This window comes from Melanotaenia boesemani, chromosome 8 (assembly GCF_017639745.1).
Source record: "Melanotaenia boesemani isolate fMelBoe1 chromosome 8, fMelBoe1.pri, whole genome shotgun sequence".
In the NCBI taxonomy this organism is placed as follows: domain Eukaryota; kingdom Metazoa; phylum Chordata; class Actinopteri; order Atheriniformes; family Melanotaeniidae; genus Melanotaenia; species Melanotaenia boesemani.
In genome coordinates, this window is record NC_055689.1 from 13,556,351 (window position 1) to 13,579,346 (window position 22,996).

At 37.0% G+C, this 22,996-nt stretch overlaps 1 protein-coding gene and 1 long non-coding RNA gene across 3 annotated transcripts; one reads left to right on the top strand and one right to left on the bottom strand.

The window, feature by feature from the left end:
• Positions 1-1,796: 1,796 nt before the first annotated feature.
• Positions 1,797-21,749, bottom strand: ca8 (carbonic anhydrase VIII). 2 transcript variants are annotated; one of them, XM_041993221.1, is made up of 9 exons: positions 21,351-21,749; positions 14,557-14,742; positions 14,222-14,346; positions 10,985-11,080; positions 10,060-10,122; positions 9,897-9,945; positions 9,573-9,685; positions 6,620-6,814; positions 1,797-3,352 (listed from the first exon to the last, which is right to left on the bottom strand). In XM_041993221.1, exons 1-8 carry the CDS (start codon positions 21,421-21,423, stop codon positions 6,680-6,682), a joined length of 840 nt encoding a protein of 279 aa, XP_041849155.1. In that variant the 5' UTR covers positions 21,424-21,749; the 3' UTR covers positions 1,797-3,352; positions 6,620-6,679. The 2 variants fall into 2 exon arrangements, with proteins under 2 accessions (XP_041849155.1, XP_041849154.1); XM_041993220.1 differs by having other exon boundaries at positions 14,557-14,748; positions 21,351-21,741.
• LOC121644957 lies at positions 3,791-16,067 on the top strand. The gene is made up of 3 exons (XR_006011342.1): positions 3,791-3,801; positions 6,497-6,499; positions 15,718-16,067. It is a non-coding gene; the product is annotated as an uncharacterized LOC121644957 (long non-coding RNA).
• Positions 21,750-22,996: the final 1,247 nt, after the last annotated feature.

The following is a 22,996-nucleotide window of genomic DNA, read 5'->3' on the forward strand; positions in this document are numbered from 1 at the left end:
AATGAGCAGCTCCTTCAGCTCACAGTTAAAATACTACGCCTTCATACTTCATATGTTGTTTGGTTTTATACAGGAAGGATGCTAAAAAGTTCTACAGTATACTGTTAAAATGCCCTGAAACCTGCATCAATCATATGTCTCCTGAGTTTTGACTCAAGCTGTCTGTGCAAAGCAACACAGAGCTGAAGACATTTGACACCAACGTATGACTGCAATAAAAAATGTGTCCTAATAGATTAAACAGTGTAAACATTTGCCAGAGTCATCCTGACACCAAACAACCACACCTGGACAAATTTACCACAAATATTTGAACAAACCTGATGTATGTTTGATCTACTTGAGCAGACACAGACGACTAAAGACAACACACATTCAGATCAGTCCATTCTTCATATTTGCTGAAAGGATAAGGCTGACTCTGTCTAGTTTTCTTTTTTGTCAAGTATTACCCTGAAAAGATCACACAAATGGGTTGCTAATAAATCTCTCAGTACTTTCTGACTTCCCTACATAATGCTCGGTTAGTTTGACTGAAGGCTCAGATCTTTATATAAAGAAGAAGCAGCATCCCCTCTCTGTAATGACTTCCAGGTCTTTGAGAGTGAAAGACATTTATGTAGCCCCCAAAATGTTTTGTGAGGTTCAAGTCTGGATTGTACTGCCCTGCTGCAAATTTTTTGTATTTCAAACATCTTAATATCTTTTGTTACTTGTTTATTTGATGCCCATCATAAGAAACCCTATAATCACATGAGAAGTCGCCACACATTAAAAACTTTCTCACAAAAAAATTCTGCTCCACGTTGATGTAATTAACTAAATTATGGCTTTATATGTGGCAGATTTGTATTCATGCTGCCAGTCTTGTGCTTCACACCATAATAGAGGAGAGCAGCTGGAATTAGATCAGTGTTTAGGGGAATTCTGGACATTAATGGATTAACCCTTGGGTGGCAGAGTTTTTAAAACAAATGTTAAATTTCAATATCAAGAATTCAAAAAGCTGTAATTTAGAATCGGTTAGAGATGAAGGCATATGCTTAATGAGAAAAATTAACATGAACCTTTGTTTGCTGTGTGATTCCTCTATAATCTACTCTGTATCACTGACAATGACCTCATCCTCGTCAGGTCAGTAGGGTGTCTTTCAAACTCGAATTTCCTCATTAAAAGGTTTGGATTGCTCTTATGCAAGCCATGCTAAGGAGCTATATTCTTTAATAGAGCTACCGTTCTGTGTGAAATATGGGCAGACATGGCACTGGGGTAGTGGGGTTTGAGGATTCGATGGGTAAACCTCTGTTTTCCCTAAAAACAAAGACACACTTAAGTCAGTAGATTCCAGCAGCTACAAGAAGAATTGCATTTTCATTGATTGGTTGATTGTTGATTTTTCTTTGTGTTTACTCTGCAAAGTGAGGAATAAAAAATTTTCTCTGTGAGATAAATGCTTTTACATTTGCAGTACCAATAAGCCCCCTTTTCCAAGTTCATATCTTGTATGATATACCTTAAAATGTGTAAAAGGTTTTTTACATTGTAAAGTGCTCAAAGCTGTTATTTAATGGTTTCTAGACACTCAATAATCTATATATTTTCACATAGTGACTCTAACCAAAGTTAACAATGATCCTGCTTGACATTGCTGATGGTGATATCCATAGTTTCATCATCATTCTTGGATTAGACTTTCCATAAGCCTGTACAAACATTTGATGGCATAGCAGCAGGGTTAGAAAACAGCCCTGACTAATGTTCAGTCATTATAAAGAAAAAATGCCAGCGTTAGTAGGTCAGTTCTTCAGTTTATTGTTGCTTTACGGTAACAGTCATCGTTTCTCACAGTTTAAATCAGCTAAGATTGACACACACAGTACCTTCAAAAGACTGCACACATACTGTAAACACACACACACACGTTCACATAGTAAAAAGCAGTGCCTGTAACTCTGCAGTTTTACAACATAAAGCATGTGAGGAGGGTAGTGTTGCACTGATTAATTCGGTATAAATGTTGCTGATTGTGTGAAAACCTTCACTTATGCTAATATGCAGCATTTTAATGCAACAAAACAGCAGAAGAAGCATATGGAAGATGACACTCTGGATCACGACAAAGCAGAGGGTTCAAATTAACACAAAGAACTACGACAGTGACACCTACACAAGAAATAAAACAGTAACTGAATGAAGTGGGATTTTCTGAAAGGTAAATTATTTCATCATCTCTGATTTACATCACCCAACTTCATGACTTAACACTCAAACCTCATGCACTTAAAATATGCACGTTTAACTCATTTATACAAGATTTACTTTGATTGGTTTGCAATTTACCTGTTATTGTTTGTACCTTGCTGTTATGGGTTATTGTGACCTGCTTTGCTAATTCTGTTGCACATTTACATTTGTGCATTTGTAATTATACTCATTAATGTGTTATATTAAATTAATTAATATAAAAATAAAATGAATGACTTCCATCTTTGTAAAAAGCTGAAAAGCATAATTCCAGGTAAAAATTCAAATTAAACCAGGGAAGTGGTTTTAATGCTCTGTTACATGCTGTAATTAATTCAGTTGGACAGAAATAATTATGGGGTTTTATTGAAGTAAAACTGATCTAATTTCACAGAGGCATGTGGTCTTTGCTTCAGCTTGTTGCTGGAGCAGCTGATCAGTCCCGAAAAAAGTCAACGTGCAGACTTGCCATAATGTCATTTGGAATATTTGCTTTTAATCTTTAATAGCATCACCATTTTTTTCTGGTTGAAAAGTTTCTACCAGATTTGTCTAAGATTTTTATTGTCAGTAAGACAGACATTTCCCCTTAAAATGGAGTCTTTCGTCAGATTTAAATGATGTTCGGCACACTAAAGGTGCAGATTGTGTTGAAGTTTTTGATGAATCAGGTCTGATAAAGCATGTGTGTTTGAACCTGTGTCACTGTGTGGGGGCGATTATTTGTCACATTGCGTGTGTGTGTGTTCTGGTAGATCTGTGGTTCACACTTCCTCTTGTTGTGACAGCAGATATGGTCTGATTGAAAAGCCTCTTGTCATCTAGACACACAGACAATACAGACAAACCTACAGCACACACACATGCACAGGAACTTACACTTAGACAACAAGAGTCAGGTGGAAAAAGAGAGAAACAGTGCAGAAAAAGAAGCTCATACCTACACGTACATAAACGCACACACATATGCACACACAAAACATGCAGTAAAGGTGGGAGATCAATAGCGTCTTTGTCCACCTTCAGTCTGCAGCTGATCTACAACCACATCAACATTCCCTTTTTCTTTCTGTTTCCACTTCTTTTCTCACACTTCTGCTTTCCTCTCCTGTGTAAAGAAAGAAAAATATGGATTTGATTAAAAGAAAAGTAAAAGAGAACCCAGATGTACCCCACAGAGAAGCTGAAATGCTAAAAGGAGACCATATAGGAAAGGGGGAGCTTTTATAGACCCCTTGCTTCTGGATTCTGTGCTTGCAGTTTTACTACTTTACTTCTTTCATAAGACTGGAACATTTTGGGGCAAAAATGTTGAAAAAGTGTGTAAGAGTAAATTTTTTTTCCTTTAGCCGTTACACACATCATGTTAGTGAGCAAATAAGCGAGCAGTAACACAGGATGAACAAACAAAGATTTAATTTCCAACCAATGCTCAGTCTGAAGACTTCACATTAACCAGCAAACACATGTATGAATTAGAAGTAGAGGAGAGACTAACTTTAACTGCTTGCTAGTAAGATAAACAACCATAAATCAGCTGCAGCTCCATCTTCTCATGTCACAGACTGAGCTCACAAGGTTACCAGAATATTTTCTTTTAGAAAAAGCTATCGTTTAGCCTTCCTCCCCAGCTTATATTAACGCCAGGCACTGAGTTTGAGCATTAGGGCACCTTCTAAAGCTGAACATTCAAGTTTAACTACCCTTCTTCATGGTTGGATTGTTTCGTTGTAGATAGACTACGACTACATCGCAGAAGTAGATGGACCACGTCAGTGATGCAAAAGACTGACCTACTGCTATTTCTGAAGTCATTTAGTTTTCACTGAACACAAATCAACATGAAATGATAAAATCTGTCTTGGTGAAACATTGATCCAGACTAAAATAGTTTTCCATCTTTGTGTTATTCCAGTAACAGTATGAAAACTTGTATGAAAAAATAAAACAAAGACAAAAACACCATGATGCTGGTTATAATATTAAAGCTTAACCACAGTAAATATGTTGGGGAAATTGTGCACAGACTTTTAAAATTCAATTTAAAACCGGTAATAAGAAAGACTGACTTCTTACTTAGATTAATGTTGCACTGGTGTGACAGTATACAATTTAGGAGGCCTGCCTCAAATTTATTTTTGTTTTATGTATCAGCCTGAAAATAAATACTACACATTTTTCTCATCTTAAAATAGGAAAATCTTTATGCTAAAACTTTCACTTAAAAAATCTCTCCCTCTTACTATATTTGGGTAATTAATACAGATTCTGTCAAGCAGCATGGAGGTGATTAGGAGGAAGAAACCATGGGCTTTATTTTTAAACTAAACTAGAAATCTAAGAATTAAAACTATAAGAATATATGATGGATGCAAAAAGAGCAACGATAAACTGGGACAGAATCACCAAGGATTCGAAGGGAAAGAGACCGAGGAGTATTCAGGCAGAGCTAATTTTTAATAAGGAGCAGGTGTGTTAATCAGTAATGAAGACAGGATGTGAACAGGAAGTAAAATGAACTGAATGCACAAGAGGAAAACTTGTACAAAATAACACAGTAAATAAGAAAGACAAAGACTCAACCTTATCCTGCAGGTTGTAGATGTTTCTCTGTTTCATCACACCTGACTCACATTAATAGGTCATTGTGCAGATTTTAACAAGGTGTTGTTGGATCCATTTAATTTTAATCAGACTTGATGAAGCAGGGAAGCACCTAAAGCCTAAAGCACCTAATTTAAACAACATTTGCTGTAGGACTTGTGTTGGCTAGCTCTGTGTTTATATCCATTTCTGTTCATGCAGGAAGCAGGAAATAATATTATAATGAAGTGAGAATGTTTGGACTTACTAAATGTTACCCTTACAGTAATACCTCTGTCTTATTCACAGGTTTTATCTTAGGTGGGTTTCAGCTGGCGGGACCACATCAGTATCTGTTTTCACCCTACAACAATAGTCCTCTGTTATTTCCTCCCTTTTTGCTCCCTCTGCCTCCTCTTCTTTCAGCCCTCTGGCATTCTCACCTCCCTTCAGTGCCCCTCTACCTTCCCCCCCTTCTTAACATGCTTCTCTGTTTTTCCACTTAGGTCCAGCCTTTCTGAAACTCTCAACTTGCTGCACCATGAAAACAAACTCAGTGGGAGTTATTTCAGATCTTCTCCAACATTCAGCTGTATGACAGGGTTATGAAGAACTACAGTAAGATGTGATATGAAATAACTGCACTTTTTAATGTAACCTCCAGAGAGTAGACACGGTTAGAAAACAAAAAAAAGTAGCTTTAGTCGATTAAATGATTAATTAAATAGAAAAACAGTCAGTTTTTCTGGACTGCTGATGTCAAAGTGATGATTTGGGGTGTAAATTTGATTAAAACTGGGTTTTCACCAGTCAGAGAAGAACAAATGCTGCTTTGGAATATGCCTTAAGAAGCTCTTAGCATTTACTTCCTGGGCTTGCCAATGATTGACAAGGCTATCAGGAAAAATTTATTACTATAAAAGTTTGTTGCACAGCATTGCTCATCTGTATTTACTATTTAACAGTTTTCTATGTTTGCAGCCTTTAAAAATCTACTTAAATATTTACTTTTATCTGAACTGTCTAGTCTTTTACCTTCCTCATCCTCTCTGTCTACCTGCCGCAGTGCTGCTGAGCTAAATCTGGGATCCCTTTATTCACTGTACTGTATATAGGCTAGTCCCAGATTAGTAAGCAAACTGGGTTAGTTCTTCCAGGGCTTGATCCATTATGCTGTAATTTCAGAGGGCCCAAATGCCTCAGGGACGGTTTACCTACTTCCATCAGACATTTGTCCCTGATGAAGAAATGTGCTGAACTGAGTAAAAATTAAACATGTTCTAGTTGATCATTTTCACACACATTAGTTTTATCTTTTAAGTAAGATTTACTGTTCTGGCATTTATAGCAACAACGCATAATATGACTAATTATAAAGGTATTAGTCGTCATAACAGAATTATGACTCAGCCTTTTTTAAACATTTCTTTTTCAGGTTGTTTCGTTTTTTTTTTTTTTACTTTTGGCTACAACAGCAGCAGAAATATAAGGAAAACTGATGAACTCTGTGCACCTGATAATTATTAAACATAGACAGACATGGCTGCCATGTACCGACTGCAGAGGAGTATTTAGCCAAACCATTTAACCAAAGCGTGTCCCTGAGTTCACTGTTCTGCTGCACATTATGTGATTTGTGTGCTTTACAAGGCAATAATCTCGTATGCAGTATGTGGTTGACGTATTTAGAGGTCTACTCTAAGACTATGATGTTTTTATCTTTTTTTTTCTTGCCATCCGTTGTTGCCACTTGAAGTCATGTACTCTGCTGTAATCGGGACAGAGCTGTTACCTTCTATATTTGTTTCTGTAGCTCCCACTGCTTTTTTTAGATGCCAGAGGAGAGTGAGAGTCACTGGAAGGCAGCACGAACAGTCCGGTCACTGAGCGGCTGGGTGGGGCGGAAATTGTCTCCCAACATCCCATCGTTCCCTTCAGGCAGCTCAGCCCCCTTCACATGGGACCGCAACCTCCGAAACTCCTCAATCTGCAGAAAGAAAAGTGAATGTGACTGCATTAAAGCAGACATGGCATGTTCCTCCACCACTGAATGGCAACACTGATATCATTAGACTGAAGTGGCTCATTTTCTTAATCAAGGGTTTTAGTTTGGATGATAAAAGAATTCCCATCAAAATTAAAATATTTATTTCTTTATCCTAATCTTAAAGACAAGCTAAATGTAAGACTTGTTCTACAGTCAGGGTGACTGCAGAATGGTGTTAGACACAGATGGTATTTAGAGATAAAAAGAGAAGACTGGGCTCTGTGTGGGTACTTTGATACGGTGCAAATTACTGTATATCAATTTCTAACAAGCACAGCATTTCTTTAAGCGTTACAGATAAGTGCACAAACAGCCTGCATTTACTAATCAGTGAAAGCTTTTGGCAAATTTGGTCTTCTAAAGGAACAACATCTCATGCTTTTGCCTTTCTCAGGATAAAATGTTACGATCAGATCGACAAACGGAAAAAGTGACTTCCTCTTCATGTGAAATTGCAGCCACTACAGATTGTATCTACACACATGTGCCATGCAGTAGCTGGCTACATCGCTAAAACAAACCCAGCAGCTGCTGTACAGGAGGGATGGTTTACAGCACAATGCCAAAGTGCAAAGCCTGTGGGCATAGTAACTATTGTATGACATTAACATGCTCACATTCACTGTGTACACACAGTCTTGGTCTTCCAGCAGTCAGTAATAGCCGGATGTTTGCAGAGTGTTTTATAGGTAAGCCGGACCTGCTGCTTTTTTTTTTTTAAAGCTTCTAATATAGTGTGGTCATGTAATTTTACAACCATGGCTCAGTAATGATACAAAAAGAAAGCTGTCACAAAACTGACTAGTACGTTGACATGGACTTTAAATGTTGGTGATGTTCAGTGTTTCTTAATTTTCCCAAAATGCCATAAAAATAATAATAAAAAAAACTTAAAGAGGCCTAGCTTAGTTGTCAGAATATGTCTGACTTATGGGTTTTCAGGGTCTGATTAGCCCTTGTGGAGCACAGGAGAGACACAATAGAGAGGTGCACATGAGAGCTCAACAATCAGCAGGAAGTTTGCTCTGGAAGTGTGACCCACTGATTTGGCCCGGTTATCAACACAGACAAGAGCAGCTGCAACTGCTGGTGGTGGAAACAAAGTCATTATCAAAGAACTATCTGAACAGACTGATGCACAGATTCAAAGTGCTCAACAGCTGGAAGTTATTATCTTGGATACCAAGTGAAACAACATGATAACACATCCTTTTCAGTATAACAGAATGATCTGTCTTATAACACCCAAATTTGCCTGGGAATTGTTATGTTTCTAAGTTTTCATCAATATCAGTGGGAGTCAGAGATAGTGATCTGTACATAGTGTACATGGGTTTCCAGCAAACATGAACTGCTAACAAATAATTTGCTAAAGCATTTCGCATTTAGCAAAAATTACTTTTATGTTTCTTTTCTATTAGAATCAGCCATTTATATCTTCTTGGCAGTCCTCACACATGGCAGCTGAAATATTTGTGCCACCATTTTTATTATGGTTTCTCTGAATGGACAAAAAGTCTCTGTGTGTGCAGCGAGAACTCTCTGAGCTTTAAAGCTGCAGCAACAGTTTTGTTTGATAGATGCTACAGAACCAAATGAGATAAATTACGCCTTAAAAGGCCCATAGAAGAAGACAGTACACATGTACACAATTTAGAAGTAGTTAACTGTAGTGCAGTCATCGCTGCACTTGAGGCCACTGGATCCACTAGCAGATAAAAACTTGTTAATGTCTGGAAGAACATCCATTGTGCTTAGCGTTTGAAGTCGTTGCTATACCCACCTTTACCACTAGATGTCAGAAATTCTTACACAATGTACCTTTAATCCTTGGTTGGCTAACATTAATGATAACAAAAAAAATACACTACCATTATTCAACACTGAGCCCTTCTGTTTTTTGTGTTAGGTCACATTTAAACAAAGAGACTCATCCTTCAAGGTTTTTTTCATATTTTGCTGTCTTTTTCTGTTCATATGGAAAATGCCTGAGGGCGGAAAGCCACAGGTCACTGTTTGTGGTAGCATTTCAAAGGGTCAACAGGCTAAAGGGCAGTGAAGATGAAAGACAGAAATATCAGAGGGTCAGCACCATTATCCTTCACAACAACCGGCTAGAGGAGAGCCATGAGTCAGGCAAAGGCTGCATTCATGTTTCAATCTATCAAAGAAAATGTGACAAACTTATTGATTAGCAGTGGGTGTAAAAGCTTCCTGGAGTCTACTGTGGTGAACGCAAGGAAACTGCAGGTTTTTTTGTTGTTTGTTCTTTTTTCTTTACTCCTCTGTGGTTAAAAAAAAAAGAAGAAATAGGATTTATTTCATTTAATATCACAGAAGGATCAGATGCTCTGATCATGAAAATAATGAGAAAACATCAACTGAAGCAGTATACAGTGAGTTTCTGTTGACATCTGACTACATTAATTAAACTAAGGTGATCTTTTAATAGGCTTCAAAATGTGCGTAGATAACAGACACTAGTATCTGATACACAGCTTTAAGTCACATTAATTGCTTTTAGGTGGCCAAATTATACACTATAACAATGCTAAAGCAGGCAAATGTAAATGGAATTTAACCCTCAGTAATCATTTTAGTGGATATAAAATTCTTGCTCACAAACAAATGATCTGAAGGCTATCTTGGTTTGTCTGATGGACTAAGCATCAAGATCTAGTTTATATTACTTTCTTACCTGTAGCTGTGAGATGGTGAGAGGGTAGCGGTAGAGTATCCAGGTGACGTTTTCACTGCAAGGCGGTGTGGTCAGAGACCCTTCATACACCCAGTAATCTCTCAGTAGTGGGTCTGATGGCAGAGCAGTCAATGTAAAATTCATTGCATCATTTAAAACACAGACAACAGCATCAATTTGATCATCCTGTAATAAAATCACAGATTGTTTGTTGCTGAGACCCAGCAGCAGTGTTGATTGCTAATGGCAAACCTGTATGAAACACTGGTGTCTGAAAGTAGGGACGGTCTTTTGCTAGTTTCAAATCAGTTTATCTTCACTTACCAGGTAAAAGAGTGTTAGGGTTGAAACAGGGGATTATCTTGTTCTTTCCCTGATGGATAAACAGTGGTAAAAAATATATATAGTTACTACCTGCATGCAGGTTTAACAACATGATTCTCAGATGGTCATTTGCGCTCATCTGATCATCCCAGTCTGGTCTCACCTTGTACTGTAGGTCCTGTAGAACTTCAGTGATGGCCTTCAAACCCAAATGCTCTTTACCAATCTGATGAAAAGAACACAAGCATTTTGGGTTTAATTGCATACGTACCAGTATTTAAAACAATAGCAAAGTTTTCAGAAGTTTAGTTTGTATCTTCTGGTATTGTACAGGATGAAAACAACAAGTAGAAAGAGCAGAAGTTGTTGTAAACAGGATGTGTGAGCTTGATAGAAGGACTGAAATCACAGAAGGTCAGGAATGTCTGGACTTAGGAGAAGAATGAGAATAAAAGCCACTGTTGTTTTATTGGGTGTGTTTTCCTCAGCTGGCATGACTCAGATCATCTCAGAGCCAAGACATTTCTTTGAGGTTTTATTCATCTTGCATAAATCAAGGCTTTTTAAGAGGTTTCCCAGCAGGGGTGGTTGAGAGTCAGACTCTGAGGAAGCCACCAAGTAGAGGAAAAGGTGGAAACTACAGAACTGCAGAACTTATACTGTAATCTAGAAACAGCTCTTACAGTCCCAGGAAGAAAAAGCCCAAAGAGGCCCACAAAAATGCATGTATAAAGGGAAAAATGCGGAAAGCCCTGTCTTAAGCAGTTATTAGCTTATTTGATCCACCCTGAAAGCAGAGCAGTGTTGTACACAAATTTATGATTAATTCAGTCATCATAACATTGTTATTGTCCAAAATGTTTGCAAGAGCTTATTTTTATGTTAGCTACTTGAATAAAATAAAAATTTATTAATTTTAGATACATTTAATCCAGGGTCATTGATTTATTTATTTATTTTTTCCTTTTTTCCTTTTGCACAGTGGAGAATGTAGACCCTGATATAATCTTTGTCCAAGCCTATGAGGGAAAACCAATCCCTTATCTGGTCGTTGTGCCAGCCTTCTGGTTCCTCCTGTGGATGTTTACCTGCACAAAAAGAGCTATGATGAGGACTCCATTCTTCCTCCCCAGAGCGTCCTCTAATGTGTTGAACAGAGTGCTGTTCCAGTGAATTAGATGGAGCTGCGCAGAAAGAGATGAAAGAAAACAACCTGTGATGGAGATGCCATTGCAGTAAACAGGAGTAGGTAGTGCATGTTAGTAAAAGTGTGACTGAGGAGTTTTCATGTGGGCTTAGCAAAGACAAGAACAGAGCTAAATCTGGCAAGAAGTGTGAGAAATATGGAAATGTACTAAATGTGGGAAAATGATGAGGAGTATTTTCTGAGGTGAAAACATGATGAAAACGTTTGGTGCTTTAATAACCTGGGTATCTACAGTATCAAGGTGGTGTATGTGAGATTCTGTCCAAATTAACAACAGTGTGTGTTTTTGTGATGATAAATAGGTCACAGTGCAACAACGTGTCTCACTGATGTGTTTTGATAGGTTTCAGATAACAATGGAGCTTTGTGGCACTGAGGAATAAATCAGGTTGTGGAAAGAGAAAATACTTAATAAGAAGAGGCATTTATTAATTAATATTTCTATATGCTTAAGTATAGGAGCCCTTCGAAGTGAACAACAGAAAACATCATGTTTCTTACTTCCAGAAATGTCACATATGTTGATTAAAAGTCATTAGACTTTTTTCTGGTCTGCCACATCTATGGCTAAAGTCCAGTGTGTTGAACTGGCGGTCTGCCCAGAATGAACCCCACCTCTCCACTAATATTCAGCTTTCTAGGCTCCAGCTGCCCACCACCCTCTACAGGAAAGGCTAATAGACAAATGGAGGAAACCAATGTTTATTTGGGAGAGAAGTGGATGTGAACTGTTTGACTTTCTTTATACCAAATCACCCTACCTGATATTTTCCCCAACAGGTATTCCTTGTGTAAATAAACACTAATGTTTCCACATTTGTGGGTTAAAGGCAATGATTTTCTTATGGTAACATCCTTTTAAGACAAACCTGGTAAATCTGAAGAAAAGGAATCCACCCATACTTACTTTTGCTTGAGGTTATGGCTGCTGAGTTAAGTTAGCAATGGCAATAAAACAATATGAACTCTGAGCCCTTAATGGCAAAAAAAGTAAGAAAGATAAAAAAAATCTAATCCATTGTCCTGATATATCAATTGTGGCATTATATTTTTGACCTTTAAGTCCAAGTAAATGCCAGATGTTGGTATCGGGACATGTAATCTGAGAGAACATCCACATTTTGACCTTTATTTGACCTTCATAGTAAATAGAAGTACAGTTATTCATTTACCCTCAAAAAAATAAAGCAAAACAAAACTGATTAGAGTAACATTATTGCCATGAATGGCTCTCAGTACAGAACTATTATTAGTTGTTAAGAAAAACACATCATTTTGAGTTTTGGATGTGGATGTGATGTGAATTTTACGTCCCTGCTGATTATTAGAACCTCGGCTAATTTATTTAAAAAACATTTTTAACCAGGTTCTGACGACAATGGAAAAACAGAAAAACAGAGCAGATGAGAGCTGAGCTATACTGTCATTCTCATATTTTCCGTTATAAGTGGAAAACATGAGATCATTTCACGTGAGTTTTTTCCCCCATTTTTAAGCTGTTCTGTTACAATACACGGAAATTAGTCATTTTGTTATAATTTATAATGTTTACATGTTTTACTGACGTCAATCTTTTTGTGTCCCAGTAAAATAATGAATCATGAAGTTGGGTTCATACAGCAAGTTTTGAGCTTGCTGGGTCTGAAGAGGTAACGACTTTATGTGTAGGATGATCTCTACAGGCAAAAAATACTAAATGAAACAAAATGAATACACCCAACTGCACCCAAACAACAATCCCTGTAAAGATGATTGAAGCATAAAATTATCTGCTTTGGAACCGGCCTTGTAATTAAGAATATAATATAGAATATAATTTTGTTATTACTCCCAATGGACAGTCAATTGTCACACAGTAGTAATATGAATTTCAAGATAAACCAGTACTGACAATAATCCTGATATTAAAAGAATGAAATATTACTACTATGTTGACTCTATAGTTGTGATAATATTTTTACTTCATCTTGATAAAATTCTGTTACTACTGAGTGCAAATTCGAGCATTTGTATTTTTTTTACAGTTAATTCCCATCTATTTTGAGTGTTATTCAATCACCAAAAAAAGGAGAAAAAAAAGAGAAAAAAAACATAGGTGAATCAGATAAAAAGTAGTATATTTGGCCCAAAAGTGAAGAAATTTGGGTTTTTTTCAATTATCGCTCCTCGTTTTTCTAATAGTTGGTGCTGTATTATACATAGTCTGAAATCCTGAATAGTCACCTCTACCATGAGGTTTAATTGGTAAGGATTGTGCATAAAATGCTCCAAAATCCCCAACAATATTCTTCCATTAGTATTCACTCTCATTTTGAGTTGCTTGGTAGCTTGGATGATTATACTTTCCCACAGAAATTAAGAAAAAATAATAAAAAAACAACTCATATTGGCATCCCATTCTTCAACTAGGAGATGTGACAGATCAACCAGGGTGGTTGTGTTGGTCACTAGCACAGTGTTTTTCAGTCCTGGTCCTCTGGGACCACGGATCTGCATGTTTTATAGGTAACCCTACTTTAACACATCTGACTCAAATGGCTCATTGACACGCCTGCAAAGAACTTGACAAGCAGTTCAGTTAATCTGAATCAGGTGTGCTGCAGTTGGAAAACACTAAAACATGCAGGGCATTGGTTCCCGAGGACCAGGTTTAAGAAACATTGGCACTTAAGGCACGTCCAAGCAGATCTCTGAGGTCTGGTCATTTCATCTTTTCAACTCCCAAATTCCGTTCAGTTCTAAATCCTTTTGACTGATGATGAATGAATAATTGGGAAGTAAAATCTGATATTGTGACAAACCTGACGGGACTAAAAATATTCAAATATCATTTCTTTTATTTTATATTCATCCACTTTATCTCTCATCATATGGATGAATGAACCCACACTCAAAACCAGATTTTTAGCCTGCGGTGTAAGATGTCAGAAGTATTACTTTTTAAGCAGGAAAAAGATTTTTTTTTGTTCAAGGACTGACAAAGCTACAGTGTTATCTAAAGAAGGACAAGTGCCAGAAGTCTAAACATATGAGTGTTGTGTGTTTGTTGGAGCGGGGTCCATTTTTTGTCATGGCCTTTTTTTCTGTAATATGTTAGTGTTTGCACTACAGCATCCACCTCCATGGGGAAAGCCTTGAAGTTGACAGTATGCTCTGATCCTCTCTGGTTCTCTTTGCCCCAGTGGAATCGAACCTCATGAAGCTCATACTCATGATCACTGGGCAGTGGACCCCCAGTAACCACTGGCAACAACAAACAAACACAGAAGATTAAATAGGATAAGTGAGAAAAATTATGCAGTGGGATTGATTTAATTTTGTTTTCACACACTACATGTACAATGCATGCATTGGTCACCACTCAACACCAAAAGCTACATATGCATCCTGCTTTTCAACACATCTTAAGTTATTATGTTGTGCTGACACAATGTTGTGTCTTCTTTGAGTCACCTGACTTGGACTTGAGAATGATGCGCACAGTGTGTCCATCATTGATGACCTCACAATCTCGACACACCACGTAGTTTGGAGACAAACCAACGTCCAGGAGTGAGGGGTCATATTGAGCTTCCCTGGAGTTCAAATTAATCGGAGACTGGTACTCGCCATTGGCTGCTGGGAAGTGGAGTCCCCATTCTACACCTGCAACAAACAGCACATACTGAGGCCCACTGGTGCATCACTAAATGTAGGTGTGTTTCTAGAGGTGTAACATGTCAAGTTGTGGTGTTACTTTATCATAAACTCTTAGGAATAAACTAGCTAAATAAAAACTGTACACAGCAGACATTTTGATTAGCCAGAGTACAGGCGTCAGTAATGAAAGCAAGCTGCTACAGCCCTTCATAAGGTCAGCTTTAATGTAGCTGCAGTGTAAGTTTCCAAAGGTCCAGATTTTCATTAAACTGAGGCAGGTTGCACCACACAAGCTGCTTCTTACTCAGAGCTTAGCTGAAATTACCTGCAGTATGGTGTATACTTTTAGTGGTAATAGATATAACTGATATAGCTGATCCTGGTAAATGTTTCTCAGTTGCAGATCTAGATGTGATGCACAACTAAATGTTTTACTTGCCCAGAGAGTGAAGAATCTCTTAACATTACAATGTGTGTGTTCCTCAATTAAAGTAGGCGTTCCTCCATCAGTGTGTGCTCTGCAGTTCATATGTGTTTCGCTGGAAATCACTTTGTCTAATGGTTATAAAATGCTTGCATTGATTGAGTAATGCCAGATTGAGACTGCAAATGCGACCTAGGACATCTGTTTTGTAGCAACCCGTGTGAGAAGCTGTAGCTTTCTAATAACATAGAAAGGACTCTGTGGAAAGACTTGGGAGTTGAATTAATCAACAGGTGGTACAACCCTGTATCCAGACCCCTGAAACTGAAACAGTGAAATATAATTTCATTGTTTACGCATGAGATTTTCCAACTGTGACATGTGAAATAATTCCTGTAAAGATTTACTTCACGTGTCATGCAAGCCATGCAAAAAAAGCCAGCATGCACAACATTATTATTTTATTTGAATTATTTTACATTATTTTATTTTACATTTATTATTATTATTTTTAATAACCCATTAGGACTTGATATTATCTACTTCAAAAGTGTTTTTCACTCTATTGGGCATAGTATTGTCGATATGATTATTACCTCTCTTCATGCTGGCACAGTTCCCAGCTTCTTTAAACAAGCTGTGGTTGAATTTTAAGGAAACCACATTAGGATTAATTTCTGTTACAGGCCAATTTCCAAATTACCTTTTATGCTGAAGATTTTTGGGAAAAACTAGTAGCAAAACAACAGATTAATTTTTGGACAAAAACAATGTTATGAACATTTTCCAGTCTTATTTTCACAAATTACACTCCATTAAAACTAATTTACTGAAGGTTTCTAGTGAAATTTTGATTGTAGCTGACACTAGAAAGTACACAGTTTTGGTTTTATTAGATCAGTGGTCACCAACTCCGGTCCTCAAGATCTACCATCCTACAGGTTTTACTGTTTCCCTGGTACAACACACCTGATTCAAATAAAATGGTTCTCCAACAACTTGTCAACTTCTGCACCAGCCTGTAAATGAGCCATTGATTTGTGTTGTCTGACAGAAATAATAAATGGCTGAATGAAAAATTACTTCAGCTAAATACTGATAAAACAGAAACTTTGATCATTGCTCCTGATTATGTCCTTCTAGAAATTAGGCAGCATATCAGTTTCTTAAGCTCGTAATTTAATCCGAACCTCAGAAATTAAGGTGTCACCTTTGAGAGTTCGCTGTCCCTTGTTCGAAACTTATATTATATATCAGAAAAGGAAGGAGAAGCTTGTGTAAGAGGCTAACCACAGCCCTTGTAAGACCTTACTAGTTTAAGACATCCTGGAGTGCATTTTAAAAAGTCAGCTCTTTTCTACTTCCCCTCTCATTTGGGATTCCTTTCCTACATTGTTTTCACCCACAAAAGTTTAGGGTCAGGAATTAAACGTGTGGTTTGGATTGGAATGATAGACATATTAAAAGTTATATGGTTAGAGAGAAACATTTATTTGCCTTATATATGTCATCTCAGAATTTTCAACCATAGATTTTGAGACCAGCTTCACCTTAGTTGGACATGTAAACAGGTGAACCTAGTGTTTATTGGATATATAAACTATCTCCCTTTTCTCAATGGAAATGTTCTGCTTGTGCTCTGAATAAACCTGTCTGGTCACCAGTATGAAAGTTTCACTATAAACAAAGGTGATGGAGTCATGACATACAGAACTTTAGGTTATTCTCCAGGCAGTCAAAACATGACAAAACTTGAACTGTAGCAGACTGCAAAGGCTACAACGTGTGTTTTCTAACACAATTCTTGCAATAAGCACAGTAGGACAAGATTATCCTCCATAATTAAAAACAAACAACAAAACAAGTAGATTAACTTTCCTCTAACATGATGGCTGCAGATTTAGACAAACAGATGTAAATAACCCATAAAAAAAAAATAAAAAAAACTCATGCAACTAATAAAAGGTACAAGAGAATCAAAGAAATAATAAGACAAAGTACACCTAAAGTCTAAATAAAAGTCCAGTGAATCATCTTGAAAACATGAATGAACACAGACCAAATACACACTAGAACTTAATTTGAGCGGACTATTGTAGTCAGAAGTTTTCTATCTGAGGTGTGGTTTTCAGGTGTGTGAAATTACCCCTTCTTTAAAAGATCAGGGATGATCCTTACAACATGTGTGGAAATGTGTCATGGCTCAAACAAAGAAAAATCAGGTTGGAAATGTTGGGACGAGGTTGGGAGATTTAATTCCCCGTCTTCTATCTGTATGTGTGTGTGAACAGGTTTTCCTGCTGTGGTTGTAACAATGCAAGTTTTTGGTACTTTAAAACACACTTAAGCAGGTCATGGTTTCAGAAGGAGGTTCAAACCTTGTTATCTAGGACAAGTGACTTAAATAATAACTGTGAACTTGTTAAAGCTGCAGTAGTTTGAGATGTCGTTGTCTAAACAGCAGCAGGTGAAAGTAATCTCAGAGTGATACTGTTGCTATCAACAGAGGTTTTATTGCACTAGCAGAGAGCGAAGACCAGGTAGAGAAAGTGATATGACACAAAAAATAGATATTCACTTCAGCTTTTGTGTGACCACAATGGTTCAGTAAGAAAAGGGATATGTCCCACATTTTTTTTTTTTTTTTTTTTTTGAAGAGGAAACTAGCTTAGTATCTTCAAGGGAAAAAAACAGACATTTATGTCCCTACAAGAAAATAAAATCAGCTTCTTACAGCTTGCTTTCCACGACTCCACACTAACTGACTATTCTTCCCAAAGCAAAAGAAAGAGTGGGGGAGCCGTCACATTCCCTCTTTACTGAGCAACTAAAGCCTTGACAACAGTTTTCTGAAGGCAATTGGTGTTTCGCTGGCTAAAGTATTGAAAAGGCTGTTCAAAACTTTATGTGTGAAACTAGCTTGAATAGCTAGCTTTGCTTATCTGTATGCTAAAGCTGTGGCTAGCAACTTCTTAACTTGCTAGTTTGCATGAGTAAGAAATTATCTTTCATTTCTTGTTTATTAGGTTGTTTAAAGTCATCTTAGAGAACAAAAAAGTAATGTTGCAGTTGTTAATGTTTTAGTAGATTTAAGCTTATGTTGCTGTTGTCACTTATCTGTATGCTTCACTTGCACTTTTTAGCTCTAGCTAGTAGCACTGAAATTTACACATTCTCCTGAATTAACTTCTTATAAATATATAATGTGTGTAGCTTCTGATCAAGGTCAATCAAACTGCATCCTTCAGTTTAAACTTTTATGCTAAGCTACAATGAACAAATTAGCATCATATTCAGCAAACATATAATTTTCTAAACCATTTATTCAAACTTATTTAATTAAACAACATTCAACATTTATTTGGTTGATTCTGACAGTGTTGCTCATTCCAAACAGCTTAAATATCCTGGGTTTAAGGTCATACACATATCAAAAATACAACTTATCTTTTTTGACCATTTAAGAGCTTAACTTGTGTGTGATGGCATAACCTCCTACTTAGATTGGAACCTGTCTGAAACTACACATAAATATGTTTCCTGTTTTATGTATTATTATTATTATTATTATTAAGCAGAAATGCATGAGAGGGTATTTTGAGTAACCACATGAGCAGATATCCTAGATGTCCCTCTTTTTAACCTTGTTCTGAAAACAGGCCATAAAATCAAATATAAGCAGCAGGACAACAGATCCAGGCTGTTCTATGCTGGTTTTAGATTAAGTGGTTGTACTGCTTGTTATGTTACTCTTCTTTTCACTTGACTTAGCCTAGTTTTAAATAAATCTGCAACAGAAAAATTGGCTCTGAGAAAATTTAGTCAGTCCAGCTGGCTTGAACGCAGTGCCACTTTTTACAACATAGTGGTGTGGGGGTTAGTTTAATTTCTGGTTTGAAACTCAGCTGGGTTGTACTCCCTACACCCAGGTATTCATTGCGTTCTCCAGGCTTTTATTCAAGCTCAAACAACATGCATTTGGAGTTAATTTGTGATTTAAAATGACTGTGCATGAAGGTTTCTTTCTGTGTTAGTTTTTAGACTGGTTGCCTCTCCTCTCCTTGTTTTTTTTTTTTTGTTTGTTTGTTTTTTTTTCACAAATTTACTGAGTTTTAAACAAGATGATAAAAAAATTTTTTGCAGCTGTTGCTGTGAGCATTATTTTCATATTGATTAGCAATTGGAAATACCCATATTTTTTTAATCTACTTACTGTAAAGCGTAAGTTGCTAAGGCTTACAGAGAAGCACCCAGTCTCTCAAATCTGAGTAACAAACATATAACGTTGGGTCGTAGGTAAGCTGATTGATTGAATCAACTTCCTGCTTAGATGGGGGTTAAAAAAATGGAAAGGAACAAGGAAAAACAGGAGAAGCATCACTAGCTAGTTTACTATTACAGAAGGCCTTAATGAACACTTACCATTCAGACAAACAATTTCTGAGCATGTTATGATCTTCGCCTTGGATTTATTTATAGTAAAGTGGTAGGCTGCAGTTAGTTTGTATCAGTGCTGGTAATGGGAGTGTCAGCACACACTTGTACAAGGTGGGTCTCTTGGTTTTGTTTGTAGAGTAAATTACCTTCTTTTTTTGCAAAGTACATTTTAGTGTACTTCTTCTGGAGATAATTTTGAATAGCCTTTAGAACTTTGGCACCAATTACTGTATTACTTTGCCATGTGTGGACGGAGTGAGGCTAAACAATTGGCTTACTTTACCTCAGATAGGCCACATTATGTTCTAATTCTCCAAAACTGAATTGTTTTAAGAGACAACATATGGATTATAAAAATATATAGGCCTATATAAATATTTAAAGATTTTATGAAATGTTGATATCTATTTTAAGACACTTTTTATACTAATACCAACCGTATAAACCTGAAATATCACAAGTGTCCAACAGAGACACTTATTTTACAGTATTTAATCTAGTGGACATCTGATTATGAAAACATGGAGCTCAATTGGTTAGCACAGGACACTGATGTTATTTACTCTCCATACATTAATATCTTATTTATAGACACAAGATATACCAAACCATTCAGTGTACTTACAGTCAGAACCACAGAATCAATATGACTGTACATCCTCCGATGCTCATTTAAAGCAACAATCAAAGAAAAATAAAATAAAACAGCACAAGAACACACCACTTAAACACATTCTGTTATGTATTAATAAACTTTATATATACCATCAGAAAGCCTGGCTATTTCCCATTTAAATGGTGTGATTGGAAAGAAAATGCATTTGTAGGATGCAGAGTTGTGTTTCTGTGTTGAGCACATAGAAAACTTCTCTGTCCATGTCAAACAGCTTGTTCTGCTACTGACTCTTGTTTGGATAGAGTTTGGTCTTGTTGTCTTTTTCTCTTCATCCAATACAATAAACACCAAACAGGCGTAAGCAGCCAATCTGAAGGAAACTTTAAAAAGTAAGTATATTCCTGGGAGGAGAAGAAAATCTGGGCAAAAGTATTGAAAAGTATGTAACATAAATTTAACTGCCCAGTTTTTTTTTGTCATATTTGCTTTTCGAAGTTTCTAAACTGCTAAACTTGTAATTGCCGTTCTACTTTGCTGTGTACTATTCTTTTAATCAAAGGGTGCCACAAAGGGCTGAACCAGCAAATTCAAAACTTCCAGATTTGCAGAATGTAAACAAACAATGAACAAAGACAATAAATGTGTTTAGCATCTAGTTGATGCTAAGACTGAAGCAAAGAAAGTCATCATTGCTATATTATCAGTAATATTCAAGACTCTTAAATCAAGGCCATTTAAAATCCAGTCACCTTTGACCTGCCTTACCAGTCCCCTCCATGTTACAACCTTTCTATGGGCAGTGCTCAACTGGTTTTCCAAACAAACGAAGGGCAAGAGGGGCATTCATCATAAACACATATATAAAATCAATGTTCAAGTAAATCAACGTATACCTCAATTTTTATGTCTCATTTTTATAAATGTTTATTTAGAGTACATTAACTTAAACACATTTTTAATGCATATATGCAAAACTCTTTTTAAGGATCCAACACACATGCACAACAAACAGAACCCTCTTTGAAAGGTTTTGGGTTGAGAGCCCTGTAAAACCCATCTGAACACTCAGCTTATTACATCACATGCTTTCCCTTCCAGCATCCCCTCACATCCATATGGAGACCAGCATACCTTCCTCGTAGCCCCAGTCCAACTCGTCTTTCCCCTGGATATAATCAGACTCCTCATTCACGTTGTCGGCCATGGTTCTTGGCAGCTCGCTCACTGTGCGTAGAAACCAGTCTGTCCTCCCAGTATAGTCCCAGTTGCGCTGGCTTTGTCCACTCACTTGGACACAAAGTGAAGTCTTTACAGTCTGCTGAATGGATTCCAACGTTCTCTTTTTTTGTTCATATATTTATTTCTTTAATCTAGTTATCTGTTTCTCTTTTCTTTTCTTTTGGGTTCAACACACCTCTCCCTTTTTGTCTCTTTTTTTATCCTCCTTTCCTGTCTGGCTCCTCTCAAGCAACTAACTGATGTGAGTGAAGAGCTCTGCCTGTGTTTCTCTTTACTCTCTTGCTCCTCCTCTTTCTCTCTCACCACTTGCTTTACTGTTATTTGTCTCTCTTTCTTCCTTTCTTTCTCTTTCTCTGCAGACCGCAGATGGGCCTACTGACCCTGGCTTTCTTCCAAACAATGACAGATAAGTGTTTCATTTTCATACACCCCTCTCCTATGCACCCTCTGTTCATGGGTGAAAATGAAATCTAAGGCGTGTCAGCTCTAATAATTTTTTTCTGTTCTATCATTAGTGTTACTTTGACTTGTATGTTATGTTCTTTTAACCTTTCTGGTGTTTTGGGTGTCCCAGTGGCGTTGTGTAGGTTGGAATGCTGCCAGGAAGGTCATGCTGGTGTTTCTGTTGGAGGCCACAGACCCACCCTTGGGTTAAGGAAATGGCAGAGGTTGAGAAAATAGGAAGAAAACAGCAGGAAGAATGGAGTGAAGGCCCTAACAGTTCTCCAAACCTTGATGATTTCAAGATGGACAAAGAAATGGAGAAACTAACTCTCACAATTACTTAGGACAAAATCTTAGTGATCCCAAATGAGTTTCACTTGACCCTGCATAGGTCTACCCTGCTCTTGGATCACCATTAAAAAAAAAAAAAAAAAAAGTGTTAATGTTTTATTTCAAATTTTGGGTCAGTTGCAGAAAAGAATGTACAAAAGTTAAAAGGGAGTAATATATAATTGTCCTTTGTGTTCTGCTTTGGTTCACTTTTTTCTTAATCCATATCCTCCAGGCTGCTGATGTTATTACCCTACATTCTTTATCTGGAAATTGTCCTTGGAGTCATCTAAATGAAGGCAAGCTCCCTTGTTTCCTTGCTGTAGGTCCAAAAACGGAACATGGAACCTCTTTGCGTGTGGTCCACATCTGTTCCGTGGCTGGATAAACTTTCTAATGAAGCAAAAATCTGTTGTCAGGCCCCTTCACACCCTTCCTCTAGTGTCTTCCTCTAGTGTCTTCCTTTAGTATCGCTTGTATATAATTTATAAAAGATGTATAGAATCACTCCTTTTATTATGGAGTATTGTTTCAAGGCTTGTCTATGTAACTCCAAATTGTACCATAATTTGCAATCTTAACATCAGGATATATTTATAAAAAAAAACTGAAACTTGCAATTGAGTCCTAAAAGATTTAGTGCAAATTTACTGATGAAATAAATCATGTGACAAACATCTGAACTTTTTGTGATCAGAGTTGATTTTCCAACTGAAAATACCTCCCTCCACTGGTTTCAGTTAAATCAAGAAGCTATCTCTATC

What these genes read in the sequence shown, in the direction of transcription:
- ca8 (XM_041993220.1), bottom strand. Translation starts at nt 21,423, where the DNA reads ATGGCCGACAACGTGAATGAGGAGTCTGATTATATCCAGGGGAAAGAC. An exon ending in TCATAGCTCTTTTTGTGCAG is followed by an intron (nt 10,123 to 10,984) that starts GTAAACATCCAC and finishes TCTTTTCATCAG; the next exon opens with ATTGGTAAAGAGCATTTGGG. An exon ending in CCCTAACACTCTTTTACCTG is followed by an intron (nt 9,686 to 9,896) that starts GTAAGTGAAGAT and finishes CTCTGCCATCAG; the next exon opens with ACCCACTACTGAGAGATTAC.